General features: G+C 40.0%; 1 protein-coding gene across 4 annotated transcripts in view; it reads right to left on the reverse strand.

Annotated features, from left to right (window-relative positions):
• The window catches only part of UTRN (utrophin), a 438,418-nt gene that overhangs the window by 343,125 nt on the left and 76,878 nt on the right, over positions 1-18,415 (reverse strand). For all 4 annotated transcript variants that reach the window (XM_048489265.1, XM_048489284.1, XM_048489276.1 and 1 more), the window contains exons 10-16: positions 16,931-17,131; positions 15,222-15,403; positions 13,757-13,907; positions 11,169-11,288; positions 9,557-9,658; positions 4,495-4,602; positions 3,791-3,970 (exon numbers count right to left, since the gene is read on the reverse strand). In XM_048489265.1, coding sequence (XP_048345222.1) covers positions 3,791-3,970; positions 4,495-4,602; positions 9,557-9,658; positions 11,169-11,288; positions 13,757-13,907; positions 15,222-15,403; positions 16,931-17,131 — 1,044 coding nt within the window. The remainder of the gene's footprint in view (positions 1-3,790; positions 3,971-4,494; positions 4,603-9,556; positions 9,659-11,168; positions 11,289-13,756; positions 13,908-15,221; positions 15,404-16,930; positions 17,132-18,415) is intronic.

The following is an 18,415-nucleotide window of genomic DNA, read 5'->3' on the forward strand; positions in this document are numbered from 1 at the left end:
AAAAAATAAAAAGGTGTGCCCTCCTCAATCAAGTATATGAAGTGACCCATGAACTGGGAATTTGGGAAGAACATTGGCAGAGTAATGTCCTAGGAAATATGGAAGGGGAAGGCTACCTTAAGCCTAAATTCCAAGCTAGCCATAGGGCCACTTTATCAGGATGAAACCTGATGGACAGTCTAATTGGAGAGCAGATAAGTCTCATACACTCCTGGTTGACTGGGAAGACAACCTTACAAGACAAAAACAACAAGTCAGATGTTGCCAGAGGCTCAAAAAGTTTATGTACAATCTGAGACAATACCAAAAACAAACTCCAAACAAGGAAAGGAAGTTTAAATGCACAGTAGAGGTGATTTAGGCCTCTCAAAAAACCTTTGGAATCAGGTGCTAAAAATATAGAACAAGGGCCAACAGGTATGTGGAATGCAGAAATTCCAGCAAGGTGAAAATTAACAGAACTTGCTAAACCAGTATCATTTAAATACAACAAGTATCTTAGATAAAGGGAACATTTCAGACCCCAGTTCCTGGTACTGTGACCAGCAAACAAAATGTGTTCATTTGGAAATATAAAACTTTCATGTGGAGGGTTTTCATGATGCTATGAACACCTGTACAACTCTTCTTAAATCTAGTGTTTAGACTGGATCAGCCGTACCGTCTGGTCCAGAGATGGGACATTATTGTGGAGAACGGACCGTATTATGAGAAGGTGGCCCTCTACTGCAAGGACCCTGAAATTCCCTTGAGATATCCTGAGGAGGGTTAGAAACCAAAACCTCTTTATCCAAGGAGAGACTATAAGGATCACCCTTGATCAGTCAGAGTCCACATTTGCTATTGTCTTGTGAAGAAGAGGGAAGGGAGGGAAAGCATAATACAGGTGAACCAACAGGTGTAACTGAAAAGCTTCTCCCAGGGAGCTCATGCTAATCCCTCCCCTGGAGCTGAAGACGGGCACTTTCCATTGCCTTCTTGGAAATAGGAGTATATGAGGAAATCCCCATTCTCTGAAAATGGGAATTAAGTTAATGGGTTCAGGGACCATTCATAAGTGGAAGATACCCGCCTGCTGAGGAAATCTGAAGTGCTCTCTCCAGCCATATGAATGGCCACCTGGGAAATACTGTTTGGTGTGGCTCATGACCATAATTGGGAGGTATTGGCACAGAAACACCTGGACTACTGGTTTGTTGCTGTCAACGTCTGGTAGCTGTACTGTCTGTAGCAATAAGGAAACATTTTCCTGTGACAGTGGCTAAAAGAGATGTCAGAGAGTATCCATTTCCAAAAATTTATAGTAGATCCATTACCTGACCAATGAACCAAAGCTTGGAGGGAGATGCAAAAAGCTCTTCAACCCATTAGAAAAGCATCAGAGCAAATAGTAAGATTATGAGGAAAGGTTTCTAGGTGAACAACTTTCAAAAAATTTTCTGGGGACATCCACCAGTGCAGGGACTTAAGAACTGCTCTGGATGTTGAGACTGCAACATTGAGAATCATATGGTCTAAATTTTCTAAGCAACCGATTTTGTAAACATCTCATGTTTAGTCTCACATACAGAACAACAAAGGTAGTAGAGGGTCATAATTCCCAGGAACTGTTGGATGCAGATGGTCTTTTGAAACCTCTTATTAGAAGTGAGAATGACAACCGAATGGCTTTGAACTGTGGATATGGTAAACAAACCCTTTGGGTAACGGAATCTAACAATGCCCTGATAAACTCTATATTTTGTGTAGGATCCTGTCAACAGGATTTTTCTGTGTTAATTAGCAAACACAGGTTAGCTAAGGTTTGGGAGAGGAAGGCCAAATCACACTCCAATGATGTATAGGAAGGGGCTAAAAATAGCCAGTTGTCTAAGTAGGGATAGAGAGTTGTAGCCAATCCAAAAAACACATTTTATTGATAAAAGTTACCCCCATACTGAAACTTTTTCTAGTCTTCATGAATGGATATGTGAAAATAGGTGTCCTTTAAACTCAAGGATAGAAGACCAAATGTGTCCCAAATAAGGAAAGGTCATTTGAAAGGAAAAGCATCCTGAAGTTAGTTATGTGCAAGAACTAATTCTCCCCTATCTGAGGTCCAGCATAGGTCTCGTACCATCACCCTTCTTATCAACAAGAAAATACCGCGAATAAAATCCCTTTTCAGATAAAGAAGATCTGATCTGACCAATGGCACCCTTTTGGAGCAGTATCTCCCAATAAGGGAGTTGAATATATGCTGAAGAAAGGAAAGATGTCCTTGGATGACAGAGAAGCTGTGGACTGGCAGGGACAGTAGAATCTATGATGGCCAATAAATGCTATGGAAGATGGACAGAGTGGGAGCTCCGACCTGAGACTTGCAAACTTCAACTATGGACAACATGGAACCGACAGATCTCAGCATCAAAGAAATGGAGATCAGGGTTCAAAAGAAGTATCAGACAAATGGACCCCAGAGTCAAACTGGCATGTCAGTGTTAAGCCACAACATCAAGGCAAAGATGGCGATCAGCATTAAGAAGAGACCTCCAGGAGACAAACCAGGGAATTTGACTGTGAATGCAATGGCAACGAGTCCCACGGTCAGGTAACTAGCAACTTGGCCTGAGAGGTATTATTTTTTACCTTTTGGGGGCCTTTTTAACAGGGAACTCCAAGGCAGCCCTTGTGCCCAATAATGCCATGTCTGTTAGAGACTTTTCCCACAGAGCAGCTTAAGTCTTGAAGTCCATTTGTTGCTGGCTTTTGGAGTGAAAAGTTGGCAAGATGGGCATGTATCTAAGACATGAGTTTCATCAAGACAGAAGAGGCATTTTTCATGCTCATCATTCTGAGTCATCTTTCTGCTATCTTTCTTACCTCATTTTCCTGAGGTAAAATGAAGACACTCAGCGAATCAGGTCCTCTCTCAATGGTGGCAAAGAGAGGATTTTTGGAGGAATACTCTCCCTGCGACCATTTGGGTAGGAAATCAGCCTGCTCTTCATTCTGGAGGGGAGGGGGGAGAGTGCTCCAAGCACTCAAAAGTTTCTAGAAGCCTTCTGGTCAGATCATACAGTCAGTCTGCACCTGTGCAGTCCCCATGCTGTACTGCACTGAAGACCCAGTAATCAATAACATAATAACACTCTTCAGTCTGGGCATAAGCCTACCAAAATTCTACTGATTTCATTGGAAAAGGTTCACTACACTTTCCATTCAACTCAAATAATCTCATACCATGACTGGAGCACATCTTTTGTTAAAAAAGCACAATACCACAGATATATAAGAAGAAAAATAATTTAAAAATCATACCACTAACCCTTCTAACTCATTATTTCTATTTGATGAGCAGCAGACACTCAAAGCAAAGCTGTAAACCTCCTTTTCAAACCTTGTTACTGATATTCTTTAAGAGTTGCTGCTAGAGATTGAAATTGGGGTCTTCTGTATGTTACTGTTTATGCTAAGCAAATGAGACACTATATACAGTTTAAGTAAAATGTCAGTTTAACTGGGCATGCTGTTTACTGTTACAAAAGCCAAGAATGTAGGATACTAGAGAGCCTACTCCAATTAGGTAATGCCTAATCCAACAAGAAAGAAAGGGTCATGGAAGTGTGAAACTACTATTTTCCTCTCAATACTACTTTGCTTTCAATGACTACTTTTGTTTTCAACAATTTATTCATACTTAGTTTAAAAAAACTAGTTGGCACATATTTTCTTGAAAACATTTGTTCTTGAAGGTCAACCATTAAATAGACAAACTAAAAGCTGGAACAAGATGGTAATATGTGGTTACCTGATTAGAATAGTCCTCAAGTTTCTGAACTAAACTGTCCCAACTGTGTGTTAGCTCTTCTAGATCGTTCTCAATTTCTGTTGATACTTTCTCATTGCTGAGTAGTTGTGTCACATCCTGGGCCACTTCATTCAGCTGATCTAACATCTGACGCTTCATTCCCAAATCTTCTTTCAAAATCTGACAGCAAAATGATGTTAGCCATTTCTTTGTAGGTATTTTGTTCAAACTTTCCAAATTAACAAGACATAGCAAAAAAAAACCCCTATGACATAAGTGGTCACTCAGACAGGGAGGAGGAGGTAGTACTTATGAGTACAAAAGAAGTGAACTTGCGTTTGGCTGCCCTCTTTTTTAAAACATCAAAAATACACGAGGCTGCATATTGCCATGTAGCAACCATTGTTGCACATTTTTCACAATTATCTATCACACTTATTGTTCTGTAGCAACCAGTCTTGCATGTTTTTCACACTTATCTATCACACAAGTATCTCATAAGTACTGCACATTTCTTCAGCCACATTTCTCCCATAAATTTATAAAATAATTTAGGAACTTGCTATAAAATTTGCGGGACTATGAAATCAATATTTAGGAAGGAAACCTAATAATACCTTTGTTGAAGGCATACTGAGGACAGAACAGAGAGTGACATTTAATGTTATGGGGCTAGTTTCAAATACAAAGCAAGTAATACTTACAGCCAGCTTTCGAACATTCACTCCAAGCTCATTTTGATCTTTGAAGCTGCTGGTTTGTACTTTGTTTAAAGCCTCTTCTTGTTCAACTAACCAGGCTTTCAATAAACTCTGCACATAGAAATAAACAAATATGCTGCAGGAATATCTACACAATCCCCCAAGTTTCTATTAATCATCACCATCATCATGGCACATTAACTGCAACATTTACTTCGAAATCACAGAAGTGTTTGCTCCGCTTAAGTGTCATTAGTAAGAATAAAACTGGTTTAAATGCTGTCTTCCATTTTTCAGAGAGAAGCACTACTTATGGCAGAACTTTTGGGACATGGAATGTAGCCTACAAACCTTTGTCATTAGAGGTTCATAGACTACTACTATGTCAGATTAATCATAGCCATAACTAGACGTCTCTGTAAACTGAGTTACATTGTGTGCAAGAATACTGTGTGCAAGAATTGCACATTGTGTGCAAGAATAATGTCACCATAAACATTCAAATTTCCGCCTTTGAGAGTTAGGTAGATTTTTCCATATATTATATGTAGTCATCCCCGCAGGGTCGTCGCTAAGGAATAGGCAAGACGCGGAGGAGGTTTCATCTGGTGGAGAGCGTCAGCAACAGGAAGCGCGGGATTTCGTGATCCTGACAACTCTCCCTGTGCTGGTCTCTGGCACCTTTTATTAGGGTTTCATTGTGGGCGTGTAAAGGAGGTGGGTGAGGAGATCGTAGGGAGACCCGGGGAGACCTGCAGAGATCATCATGTGATGCATGATGATCTCACCTGGCCTCACGTCTTGAGGAGAGGGCGTAAGCGTCTGACTAATCCTCACCTGGGGGCAAGACCATTGTCCCTATAAGCCCGGTGATTCCAGGCCAGAACAGTTCACTTGGCCCGTGAGCTCACTTAGGATGAGAATTAGAGTGCGCGAGTCGCGACCAGAAGGCCGTAGGTCCGTTGGCGTCCCAACGTTCTACCACGGCGCTGCTGGGTCAGCAGTGCATTACTACATTATAATCATGCTTTTTCCTCACTTCATATTTCTCTGGCAATATTTAGCTCTTTTCAAAGCAATGCCCCCACTTCCATAATCATGGTTTTTCAATGCTTTCTTACCTAACTTGCACCAATTGCCAAAGTTTATTATTTTAAAAATCTATACAAAAAGAAACTCTCACCTGTACAACCACTTAGGTTGGGCAGCACCATAACTCAGTGGTACAGCATCTGGCTAGGCCTTCAGAAGATCCCAAGTTCAATTCTTGGCATCTCTAGTTTAAGGGATAAGGTGGTAGATAACATGAAGAACGTCTGCCTAAAAGAAGCCTCTTGAGCACTCTTGCCAGTCTAAGTAGGCAATACGGACTTTGATGGACTAAGGGTCTGATTCACTATGAGGCAGCTGCATGTGTCACATGCCTTCACAGTCAATATTCTCCTAGACCCTATGATTTCCAAGACAAATACAGCAATGCCCTTTAAAGGGATCAACTATTTCCTTGATCTCTCTGTACCAAAGGCAAGCAGTAATAGCAGTCCTTGTGGCAGTACAAACAGTTGCTGAAGTGTACCAGGACTCAGCATTACATATCCTTTTGAATCATCAAGCATAGCTCCTAGCCAGCTATATGCTGTACTGAATTAGCTGAACTCTGAAGATGCCAGCCACAGATACAGGCGAAACGTCAGGAGAGAATGCTACTGGAACACAATCTTACAACCCGGAAAACCCACAACACCCTAGTGATTCCAGCCATGAAAGCCTTTGACAATACATTGAACTATGTTGACTTTCTGAGCATTGCACTTCCAAAAGTGCATTGCATTGTACATTACCCCTTAAGCTGTTCAAGCAGTTAACTGGAAAACTGGAAGTATTCATCAGATGAGATATTCCACCCATTTTCCCCAACTATTAACTGTATTTACCAGTCTTCATTTGCTCCCTCTTGTAACTATCATGGCAGGTATACTATAAGTACAATCTAGGGGGGGGAAATCACAGACACATGAATTATCTGACACTGAATCAGACCATTAATCTATCAAGGTCAATATTAATCTATCAAGGTCAATATTGTCTACTCAGACTTGCAATGGCTCTCCCGGGTCAAGGCAGAGGCCTTTCCTAACACTTATTATGTGATTCTTCTAAATTGGACATTCCAGGGACTGAACCTGGGACGTTCCATATGCCAAGAAGACGCTGTCCCACTGAGCCACAGCCCCTCCTACATAGCCTTGGTCTGACTGCAATTAAAGTCCCTCTGGTTCAACCTATCCATTTCTTTTTGACAGCAAGTGGCTTTGGGCAAGTCATTCTCCCTCAATTTGATCTATCTTTCAGGGTTTATTGTTTTATTTTATTTTTATTTTCTGTATAGGATCTGTATCCCATCTTTCCACCCTTACAAGGGTCACCAAAGCAGCTAAGAATTCAAAACAAACATGATAAAATTATATTTTAAAGGCATTACAATTAAACCTCTTTCCAAACACATATTAAAACATTTTTTAAAGAGAGATGAACCAGATACAGAGTTAAAGTAGAATGCCAAATGAAAGAAAAAAGTTTTCACAAACTGGAAGAAGACAGCATCAGAAGGGGATAAACAGATCTCCCTTCTTCATGAGGCTAATCGTAGCCCTGGGCTGCTCTGGGAAACAGCAAGACAGAAATGAATAAAATCTTGATACATACAAAAGTCAAATCCCAATGTTCTATCAGACACCGATAAGACCAGGATAAAGAACATAGGATAGATTTTACAGTAAGGGCAGCCTGAATTTTTAATGGCCAGGATCACAGTCAGCAGAAGCAGTGGTACTGTGAGCACACCCAATTGTTTCCCTCAGCACAGTTATCCTTTCCACACTGTGACTTTTTCCCCCATTGTGGTTTTGATATATCACGAGATAAGGAATCAAATGGGAATTTGGGGTGGAGTTCTGTGAAAGCCACTGGCAACATGCAAAGGCCAGCAGATGGCATAGAAAAAGTTTAAAACTCAGCAATAGATAAAATTTATGTACAGTATTATATACTATCAACATATTTTGCCCTTTAATACCATAAATTTACACAAGTTCTTTTTTAAGTTAAAATAAAATTAAAAAAAAAATTCAGACATGCTCTGGTACAAAGGGAGGGCCAAAAAAACTTATGTGGATTTCCAGTCATGTGGGGGGGGGATGCCCCTAACTCTAGCAATGTGGAAAGGATAACCCTTTTTTTACTCAGAAGTCCTCTTTGTCTGTTACAGCCCAGGGAATTTGGGCCACAGATGATATCCTATACCACCTTTCCCTGGACCAACACCGCACTGCAATGTTGGGGGCTTCTTTCCCTATCTATTGAAATAATATGTAGATTTTATAATCTAGGAGAATGGTTCTAGAACACCGCTTTTTATAGACAATGACTGGCAGCATTTTATTAAGTATATATAACTTTACTGAAATGCGTAAAACATTGTTTTAATTTTTGTAAATTATAATACTACAGATTGTATTACTTGTTGAATTAATATTACAGATTGTATTACTCAAGCTGCCCTGAGCCCAACCTGCACTGGGAAAGCGAAGGATACAAAACAAATAAAATAAATTAATTTGTTAGGAAAATAAAAAGCAGCACCTGAGGACACTGACATAAGGAATAAAAGATCTTTCCTCCAGCCCCAACACTGGGTGGCCTCGCAACAGGGTCCTTCCAGGGATCACTGCAACTTAAATACCTCCCTAAAGATGACACAATTCACTTCTGTGAAGGATTATGTCTATTAAGGTTATTTTCTTGTACACCATTATTTTATTATATTAATCTTTAACTTATTTACTCATATGATTAATAACTTGCATTCCTGTCAGTGCAGTGTTTGTAGACTATTTTCAGTTATGTACTGTTGATTAATTCAATCCTCTGAATATACTGTTGCTCGTTTACTATTACTTTACAATGATTGATGAAGTTCAGTTCCTCAGTGGTCTTAAAAACACAAAAGAATCATAATTTTTAAACATACTGGATGCTATTTATATGTAATGGTGACTTATATTCATGGAAAGAAGCAGGTAAATTGCTTATCTTTATCTCTTCAATCATGTAGATTACTAGACTCTGGCAGCAAGCAAGACAGAAAGGCTTATTCACTAATCTTGTAGCACCATGAAGTTATAAATAATTCTAAATGTTTTTATGGATTCCCTGAGATACTGCTGATATAATGGACTACTGGTGGAAAAGAGAAGATCCACAATAGCTGTGTGAGCATATCGCTCAGCCCAAATTTTGCCTCTATTGACCCACTAGTCATACTGTGCTTCTTTAAATATGGGTTCTATGTAACAAAAGCAATTGCTATATGTCTCTCAGGAAGAAAAAAAATCATTTCCTCACCAAAATTCTTTGGAAATGCAACCACAAAAATTTAGTAGAATTCTCATTAACACATTTCTTAAAACAAATGGTTATTTCTAAATCCCTCCTAATGTAATGCCCATTCAATTGTGCATAAAGGCATACAGCAACATTGGCCCTATTTAGCAGAACATTCCTATACAGCAGTGGTTCTCAACCTTCCTAATGCTGCGACCCTTTAATACAGTTCCTCATGTTGTGGTGACCCCCACCCTAACATTTATCCATTTTACAGATGGAGAACACTGATGCAGAGTCTTAAGCGACCACTGTGAAAGGGTCGTTCGACCCCCAAAGGGGTCCCGACCCCCAGGTTGAGAACCACTGCTATACAGAGTTGCTTCAGCCTAAACCACTGAAATCCATGGAGTGTCTGAAGGAACTTTGTGCAGGATCAAACTACAAAACAAATAAAGATCATCCTTATTTGCCAGCAATAAAACCTAGCTGTAACACTACTAAGGAGCTTTTTGTCCACCCAAGTTTGGGAAGCTTTTTCTCCAGCTTTTCTTGGTACAGCTTGTTTAATATAAATGTTAAATATTTAAGAAAAGTCTCCCAAAAAAGACACCTTTAATTTTAGGAGAAATGCTAAGTATAATTATGAGCAGAATGAAACGATTTCTAAATCAAATATAACCTGTTCTTCCAAGAGTCCTTGCCACAAGATATTAATCTCCTGGAGTTTGAGCCATCGCTCCTCAGTCCAACGACAAACTGCTGTCCAGCGTTCACCAAGTTTCTGGAAATAACAAAGTAGATCATGTATTTCCCCCTTGGAAACAGTTGAAAAACTAAAGTAAATATTAGTATAACTATTTCAGGGCTGATTTTATCTTTTAAAAAAATTCTGTTTAGTTTTTTACTTCTAGTGAAGTTGTCAAAACATCTATATATCTAATTCCCAATTCCTATATATCTAATTCCCCCGTCTGCAGATATCTAAATCTGTGGATCAGGGCCATATTTACCCCCAAACAAATGTTCCTGCCAACTTGGGAGACTCTTAGATCTGCAGAAAAGTCTGACATTAAAATATACCAGGAAGGGGGATTGAATTCCTTTTGAATACTTTTTGAAAAGGCAGGCAACACCTGTCAGGGATTCTCTCTGGGTCCGGCCACCTTGGCAGTGGTAGAGGATGCCTAGAGTAGCTTCAAGTTTGGTCACCATAGCAGCAGACACAGAGGGGCTCTGGGTCCACCTGCTACAGTGGTGGGCTTAAGGTAGGTTGTGAGGGCCTGGAGCCATGATAGGGAAAAGTTGGGATCCCCCAACAGTGAGTTTTGCGGGTGTCCCACTGATTTTGAATATTTATTCAAAAGAAAGATGACCCTGAATGAACTTATGTAACATTTTGGAACCTTCACTAGACCATCCTAAAAAGTTACACTTTTGTAATTGTTTGGCATAAACTGTAACCTGTATGCAAATGGAAGTGAACCTCTTCTTTTTCTGATGGCAAAAAACCTAGTCATGTATAAGTGTAAAGACATTATGATGAATTTAATTGAAAAGATGTTGAAAACCGTCACAGTAGTAACAGAACACATGCACACAAAGATTAGGGAATGTGAGGCAGAAATAAATCAGGGGACTGGCAATATGGGAAGAGACAGTCCTTTACCAAGCTACAGTACATTAAAGTTAAGAACCAGCACTTTGAATTGTGCCCAGAAACAGATGGGTAATCAGTGTACATCTCTCAGTGTAGATCTCTCAGTGTAGATCTCAAAGTTTCCAGGCCATTTTCAAAAGCATTCCCATGTAGTGCAAATTACAGCAATCTAAACTGGATGTGATCAAAGCACAGATCATCAGGGCCAGATCACAATTTTTGTTAATCTGATTAAAAGGTGCCAATAAAAATTAATATGTGCCCTGGAGAATAACAGAATCATAGAACGGGAAGAGAACACAAGGGCCATTAAGTTCAACCCCCTTCAATGCAGGAACATACAATCAAAGCACTCCTGACATATGTTCATCCAGCCTCTGTTTTAAAACCCCCAAAGAAGGAGACTTCACAACTCACCATAAGTGGAAAAAACGGCTAAAATATTACATGATGAAATTAAAGAGCCAATCTTTAACAATCTTTTTAGAAGTTTAAATGGGCTATCAGTTGAGAATTTTAGTATTATAGTCACAATATAGTAGTCATGCATATTCAACAATATCAACAGCAGTTAATACTGACCATATCATCTGGAATACTGACCACATCAACTGGAATATAAAGTCCCTCTTACCTGCAGTTGCTCCTCCAGTACAGCTGTGGCACTCTCACCACTGCTTTCATCTACAATGACCACCATGTGGGTCAATGAGTTGACTTTAACCTGCTCTGCTTCAAGATCATTTTGCAGAACCTGAAAGTATTGATTCAGTAGTTACAAGGACAAGAAGTAGACATTGGATTTCATTGCTATATGAGAAAATAATGGCTTAGATTCAGAAGATTTCCACAGTGGGACATGAGAAGCCAGCAAAAATTACACACCCCTTCCATTCAGGGAAAGCCCAGTTGGATCCAAACAGTTGTCTTAATACACCAAAACAGTTTAGGCACCAATTCTCCACCTGCCCATGTCATGGATTGGCACCTACATGATAGGTAACAATTTAACTAATATCTTTGATTCCATTTGATTAGGGATAAATAAATGGAAAGTCAAATTCATTCATTTTAGTTAACCATGTTATAAGTAATCTGCAATTTAAAACTTTCTTCACAATACAGAATAGAACAAGACTGCAAACCACAGGGCAATTAAACTGTTAAAACTTCTTCAGAAAGCTGATAGTTTATGTATTGTTGACAAGCATGATCCTTTTTAGTGATTATTTTCCCAAGCTACTCGCTAGAGCAGAGACAAGCAATCATGGGATACTTTTGTAACCCACAGCCACACTCATTGCTTCATATAGGAAGGAAGGAAATTCACAAGGAAATTAGGAAACTGCGTCTATGTTCAAGTACTGCTCCTGACATTAATTTAACATTAATCACATTAATTTAACACACGATATCATATTAATTTAACGTTAATCAATGCCTATATTTTTAATATTTCAAAGTGTTGTGTATGGGTTTTTTTAATTGAAAGGTAAATCGCAAAAGGAAGGAAGGAAGGAAGGAAGGAAGGAAGGAAGGAAGGAAGGAAGGAAGGAAGGAGGGAGGGAGGGAGGGAGGGAGGGAAGGTGAGAGGGAGGGTGAGAGGGAGGGAGGGGGAGAGAGGGAGGGAGGGGGAGAGAGAGACAGAGAGAGAGAGAGGATTGGTTGGCAATAGGAAGAAAAGAGGAGTAGAACTTATCTAACTCTCAAACAGGGAAGTCAGACAGCAAAAGGGAGAACAGAGAGAAAACATTCGAGGGTGGAATGAAAGGAGCTGACAACAGTTTGAAGTTGACAGTTTAGACAATCTGGAAAGCAGATTTCTATTTCAGCCTTATCTTATGTTACAGAAAGTCTTAAACCATCCAAAGGGAAAATAGAATACATGTAGAAATCATTGAGAGACCAAATAGGGAGTCAAATACGTAGCTGGTCACAGTAGTATAAGAATGAGATAAAGTGAGGCTGACAGAAATCTTATTTGAAGCAGAGCAGAGATAAGCAAAGTGAGAAGCTGGGTTACCTCACCTGGAAGACATTGCCTAACATTGTTCCATTCAATTTACAAATAAGAACTATAACCTCATGTAACCATTACTTGTTTCAAAGGAAGAAAAATAAAATTTAATTGACGAGTTAATTTGGAAGCCTGCACTAGAGAAAATTAAGAGGACTTTCACCTTAGGGCTACAAAGATCTACAAAGACAGTAAAGTTCAGACACATGAATTTGGGAGAAGTTAAAAGGAAAGGATTTGAAATTAAATTCCTACTGGCAGCATTAAATTCCTTGAAAGGTTAAGAAGTGAAAAGTGTTCCTTTTCAAATCATATTTGACCACATAGCAAGAAGAGAGGAGCTATCACCATATTATTTTTTTAATATGGTATTTAATTGTTTTAAAATACAGGCAAAAACAAACAGCAATGACTTGTTTATATACTGAAGGGATGTCCAAGAATACTAATCTAGAACCACAACAACTACTTAGTCTGGATCATAGTCTTTTTAGGGGGGATAGAGGCATATTAGGGGAAATGGTGCCCTGGAACAACACCTGCTCTGGGTGTCCCCCACCCCCCTGTGCTCGGGGGTGGGGCTCAGGGGTGACTTAGGCATTGCAGTGGCTGGCTGGCTCCTGCCATGGCGCCAGTCCAAGCCACCTCTCCCAAGCCACCCCTGCCTCCCTGCAGGCCACCTCCTGCCCTCCCCAGGCCCTGAGGAGGGCAGAAGCCGGCCTGCAGGAAGACATGGGGACAGGGCGCCGCAGCAGTCGGCCTAGGAGCCAACCTGCCACTGCAGGGCCAGTCCGAGCAGCCCCTGCCCCCCAGGACCTGGGAAGGGAAGGAGGTGGCTCAGAAGTGCACTGCGGCAGCAGGCCAACACCTGGCAGCAGGCCAGCTCTGTCTTTAGGTGCCTTCCCCAAGATGGGTCAGCTTGGGGGAGGAGGGTTGGGGGCGCCACCCACCATTGCACCGGGGGTCATTTGACCCCACCCATCCCCATGGGCAGTGCGCCACTGGAGGGAGATAACTATTTGCTTATAACCACTGCTGCCCTTCAGTTCCAAAGCATCTGTCAACTGTACTCATCACTTAGGGAAATTCAGATCTTAACCAAAAAAGTTTTTACAGTAATTTCTCCACTGGAGGGGAAACCAGAAAATTTGAGTCGCTACACAGTAAATTCTTTATCATATTTACTAAAGCAAGGAAGAAAATACTTTATGTTCATCCATCTGCTGTTGAAAGGACTCCAAATTGTCAGCTAAGCACCGAGATTCCATCTTTCGAATGCGTTCTTCTGTAACAGTCAACCAGTCAGACAGCTGCTGCAGTTGTTTCTTTTGTAGTTCCATCAATACATCATGGAGGCTAGTGGTTTGTTTAGAAACAAAAACAGACAGAGTTATTACACTAGTACTTGTAAAAAGAGGAACTGGCATAATATAAAAGTGTATTAATGAGAGTAAATAAAATGCTATGTTTAAATAAATTAAGGCCAAGTTTATATAAATATAACAATCAATTATGTACCTGAACACAAAGCTATTTTGCTTCTGTTTAAAAAATGTCCATTCAACATGATGGCTACCATATCAGAATGTATTTATATTGTCAATCCAGATCTGAGGGGAAAACTTGTTTTTGATAAAAACTACTGATCACTTGGGCACTTCGTTTTATCTCTTCATTTTTCAGAACCACATGTCGTGGTTCAGTCCCCTAAATCATCTGCCTTGCTAATATGCACATTATTATTGTTCTTGTCTCATTAAGGCCCACTGTAGTCTGGAATATGTGGGTTAATCCATAAGTCAATATACAGAAAACATTAACTTTGGGTTTGGGCTGCCACAGTATGGTTGTTTCACCAGTGTACAAAGACACACTCCGACATTTTGTTCCAGTTTAGATTCTCCTCACATCAGATTCCAATTCAACAGATGTAACACTTTAGCATGCCACAGAATTGTTTGCTTACTGAACAGTGCCAATCAAGGAACAGTATGGGGGTGGGGGGTTGCTTTCACTTAGTGGTCTTATATAAAAAAGCACTACTAATACTATTAAGGGATTTTATTTAGGGACCAAGATAAACCATTTAAAAAACAAACACAGAGATGCACATGCTGAACACAAAAATCAGAATGTTTCCCACAGAGCATTTGCCCTTTTCCTTTTTCCAGGTCCATGAGAAAGTTTAGAGATTGCCAGAAACACAAGTCTTTGGCATGACCAAAGTACAAAACCCAAAGGACCTCTGGTTCATGGCCTATGGTCCTGATCAGCCTTATGAATGCTGCTTAAGATCTTCCCAGAGCTTGAGTTAGCAGATGGGGAGGAGAGTGGAGCCAGTGCTCCTGCTTGGAAAGAAAATGGCTGGTTTCATCCTGTGCCTCCCACTTCCAGACTTAGTATGTTTTGTCTGAGTGTCATGTGTGTATTGCAGAGAAAAATGGCAGAAAAAATGTACATATATAAATCAAATCAGAGATCAACATGTTTGTATTACAGTCCCTCAGACTCCTAACACTACTTCACTACTTTTTTTTTTGCCAAGGAAATTTAAATGGGCCTCAGAGAAGAGTAATTTAGTGCTGCATTCTATAACTCTAAAGTCCACTCAGCCCAGAGTAAAAATACCATACATATTACAACTGGAAAACTGTTCTGGGTGTCACTCACTGAGATTGCCGATCCATGCTTTCGACTCTTAGAGACTCCCATCGAGAATTGAGCAAAGTCATTTGTTCTTGAATTTCACTTTCCTCCTCTTCTGACAGATTGCCTTGGGCTATCAACTGATTGCCAGCCTGAAGGACACTACCCACACTACTCTGGTGTGCAGTCAACTCCATCATAAAGCCCTAGAAAATGCACAATTAAAAAATCAGGTTAGCATGCTATGTGATTTAGACAGAAGAGGAGGAGAAGGAGGTGGAGGAGTTTGGATTTATACCCCATCTTTCTCGCCTGTAAGGAGTCTCAACGTGGCTTACAAACTCCTTCCCTTCGTCTCCCCACTTTGTGAGGTAGGTAGGGATTAGAGAATTCTGAGAGAACTGTGAAGAGTACAAGGTCACCCAGCTGCTCTCATGAAGGAATGTAGAATTAAACCCAGTTCTCCAGATTAGAGTCCACTTCTTAACCACTAAACTATGTAGGTGTATAATGTGAACATTATTATAAATGGACAATATTTAAACTACACTGGAAAATAAGCTAAGATCATCTAAGGAAAAATCCTAAAATATTTCCTCTCTCTCAGAAAAGTTCACCAAAACACCAAAGCCAAGGTCAAAAGAACAGAGTAAATACATGATGGGTTTCTCAAATGACCACCCAAATGCCAAAGGCAAACCACTTGCACAATTTTCCAAAGTATTTTGCGATATGACAGACAGCTCTCCTACTCAAAGACACAAATCTCACTAGTTTTTTTACAGTAACTCTCTAGATCCTCCTCAATGTTTCAGCAGTTTAAAAAAACCAGCAGTTTAACAAAAACAAGAACCTGCCAACAATACAGAAAGACCAAGTGGAAGCTACATCAATCTCACACAGTAACCACAAAACAATGGCAGACCTCACCAAAAAGATACATGGCAAAAAAAAATAATTGTCAGACACATATAACATATGTTAAAAGTAACACTTTTTGGCTTTTGGACTTAATAGGGAAAGCTATGCAAAGTTATTTTATTTCATTTATGTTTACCAATATTGTCTACCAAGGTACACTGCACAGTGTAAATCAGTGCAAACAGGATGGGACATTCAAAAAGCAATGTAATAGGTTTAGGATTGCACAAAGCTGAAACTAAGAATCAGTATTAACATGACATGTTAAACAAGGGAGAAATTACATCGTGAGCTAGAAAACTAGATAGTGTGTACTATACACAGTAGTATAGCCCATTTCCCTTTTTTAAAGCATGTTCCTGAACCATTCTGTTACAATATAACCCCATAACCTTTGTAAAATGCCTTCTTGAGTAATTCACTTGTGTATGGTTTATGGAATGGCAAGAGTGTGGGAGCCTTAAATATGTTGTTTTAGTACGTATGTATTTTAAACTAAGAACATACATATGTTTTGAGAACATCATGTTGTGGGTACATGAACTCTATTGTTAATGTAGTTCAGTGTCCATGTTCCAGGGCCAATGTAATAGCAAACATATTTCTTGCTCTCTCTCTCTCTCGCTCTATAACCTGTGACCTTCCAGGCCAAATATCCCCCTTTAGTTTGGTTTCATGGCCTGTTTGTAGTTGGCAGTTTTCAGTATTCGCATTTCTAGGGAGGCTGCAAAAATATGAATTGTTGTGAAACCCCTAAAAGTCTACTGTATATGGTTTGCGGGCTGAGCAGCTGCCCCTTACCCCCAACTTACTTCATGCATAGCAAATTGTTCCTTAACTTCCTCAACATCATTAGATATCTCTTCCTGTTCCTGGAATGTATCTTCAGCAGACAGCAACCAGGTAAGAACATCTTCCAGAGCTACTTGGTAGCTATCCAAGTCCATATCCATTTCTGTCACTGTACTGGGTGTTTCTGCTCTTGAGTCTCCATGGTCATCAGATGCAACACTCTAAAAAACAGAAAAACCAAATTGACTACTATGCCACATAGCAATCGCTCCTGTACCTTATTTAGTTATTTAAAAATTGTGTGCTGCCTTTCTACCCAATAGGACCCTCAAGGTACTGGCCAATTAAAAATACCTTAAAAACCAACTTTTAATAGCAGTATTCACGCACTCGTGCAGACACATCCCACAGCAACAGAAAAGAAATAAGCAGGAAGGCCAGTAAGACTAAGCCAGAGAAAACAGAAAAGTCTTTATACTCACTGGTACAAAACAGTACTCATCGGACATAGACAAATCTCTCTGAAGAGTGCACTTCATTAATTTTGGTGTCATAGCTAAGAAGGCCCTTTCTCAGTTTGCCTCCTATCTAGCCTCAGATGACATTGGCACCCAAAACAGTTTTTAAACTATGGAGGTTCCAGTCTACCTAGGGTTTTAAACATATATTGGGCCCAGACACAGACTGGAAGCCAGTGCACATGGAACAAAACTGGATTAATAAGGTCCTTATAACAAACTTCAGGCAGCTCAATGTAGCATTTTGTACCAATTGTGCTTTCTGGATACTCTTCAAGGGTAACCTCAGTTAGAGTGCATTACAGAAATCAAATCGACATGTTACCAGGGATTTACCACAGAGGCAAGAACTTTCTTAGTTAGGAAAAGCTGAGAGTGGTGGAAGACACCTTGGCTACTGTTGCCACCTATATCCATTCATCCAACTGGAGGACTAGCTCAGCAGCATCTGCACACTGTGAACCTTTCAGGAGTAGTGCAACTCCCTTCATTACAGAGCATTCCTCAGGTCCCATCCAACAGAAACAAGTCCACCTTGTTAGAATTCAGCTTCAGTTTGTTTATTTATTTATGCATTTTTGAAATTTTTACACCGCTCTTCCCCATCCAGGCTCAGGACCATTCCCAAACTTCATAAACACAAGTAAAAAGTATATACAAACATAACACAGATCTAAAGTTCAAGGTGTTTTTTTAGTAAATTATAGTTTTAAGATTTAAACTTTAAATTAAATTTCCAAAGTAATCTAAACTAAATGCCCCATCTTCCTGATAACATACTTATAACAGATGGTGGCAATAACAAAGAACAAGGAGAAAAAAGGGGGGGAGAGCAGGAAGGGAGGGAGAGAGGGGAAGTCACTATAAAGATGGGACCACCATAGCTACCTCAAACATATACCTGATGGAACAACTCAGTCATATAGTCCTGCAAAAATGCAACAGATCCTGCAGGGCCCTGGGCTTCCCAGACAGAGCATTCCACCA

The sequence above is a fragment of the Sphaerodactylus townsendi genome, linkage group LG01, assembly GCF_021028975.2.
Source record: "Sphaerodactylus townsendi isolate TG3544 linkage group LG01, MPM_Stown_v2.3, whole genome shotgun sequence".
NCBI lineage: Eukaryota > Metazoa > Chordata > Lepidosauria > Squamata > Sphaerodactylidae > Sphaerodactylus > Sphaerodactylus townsendi.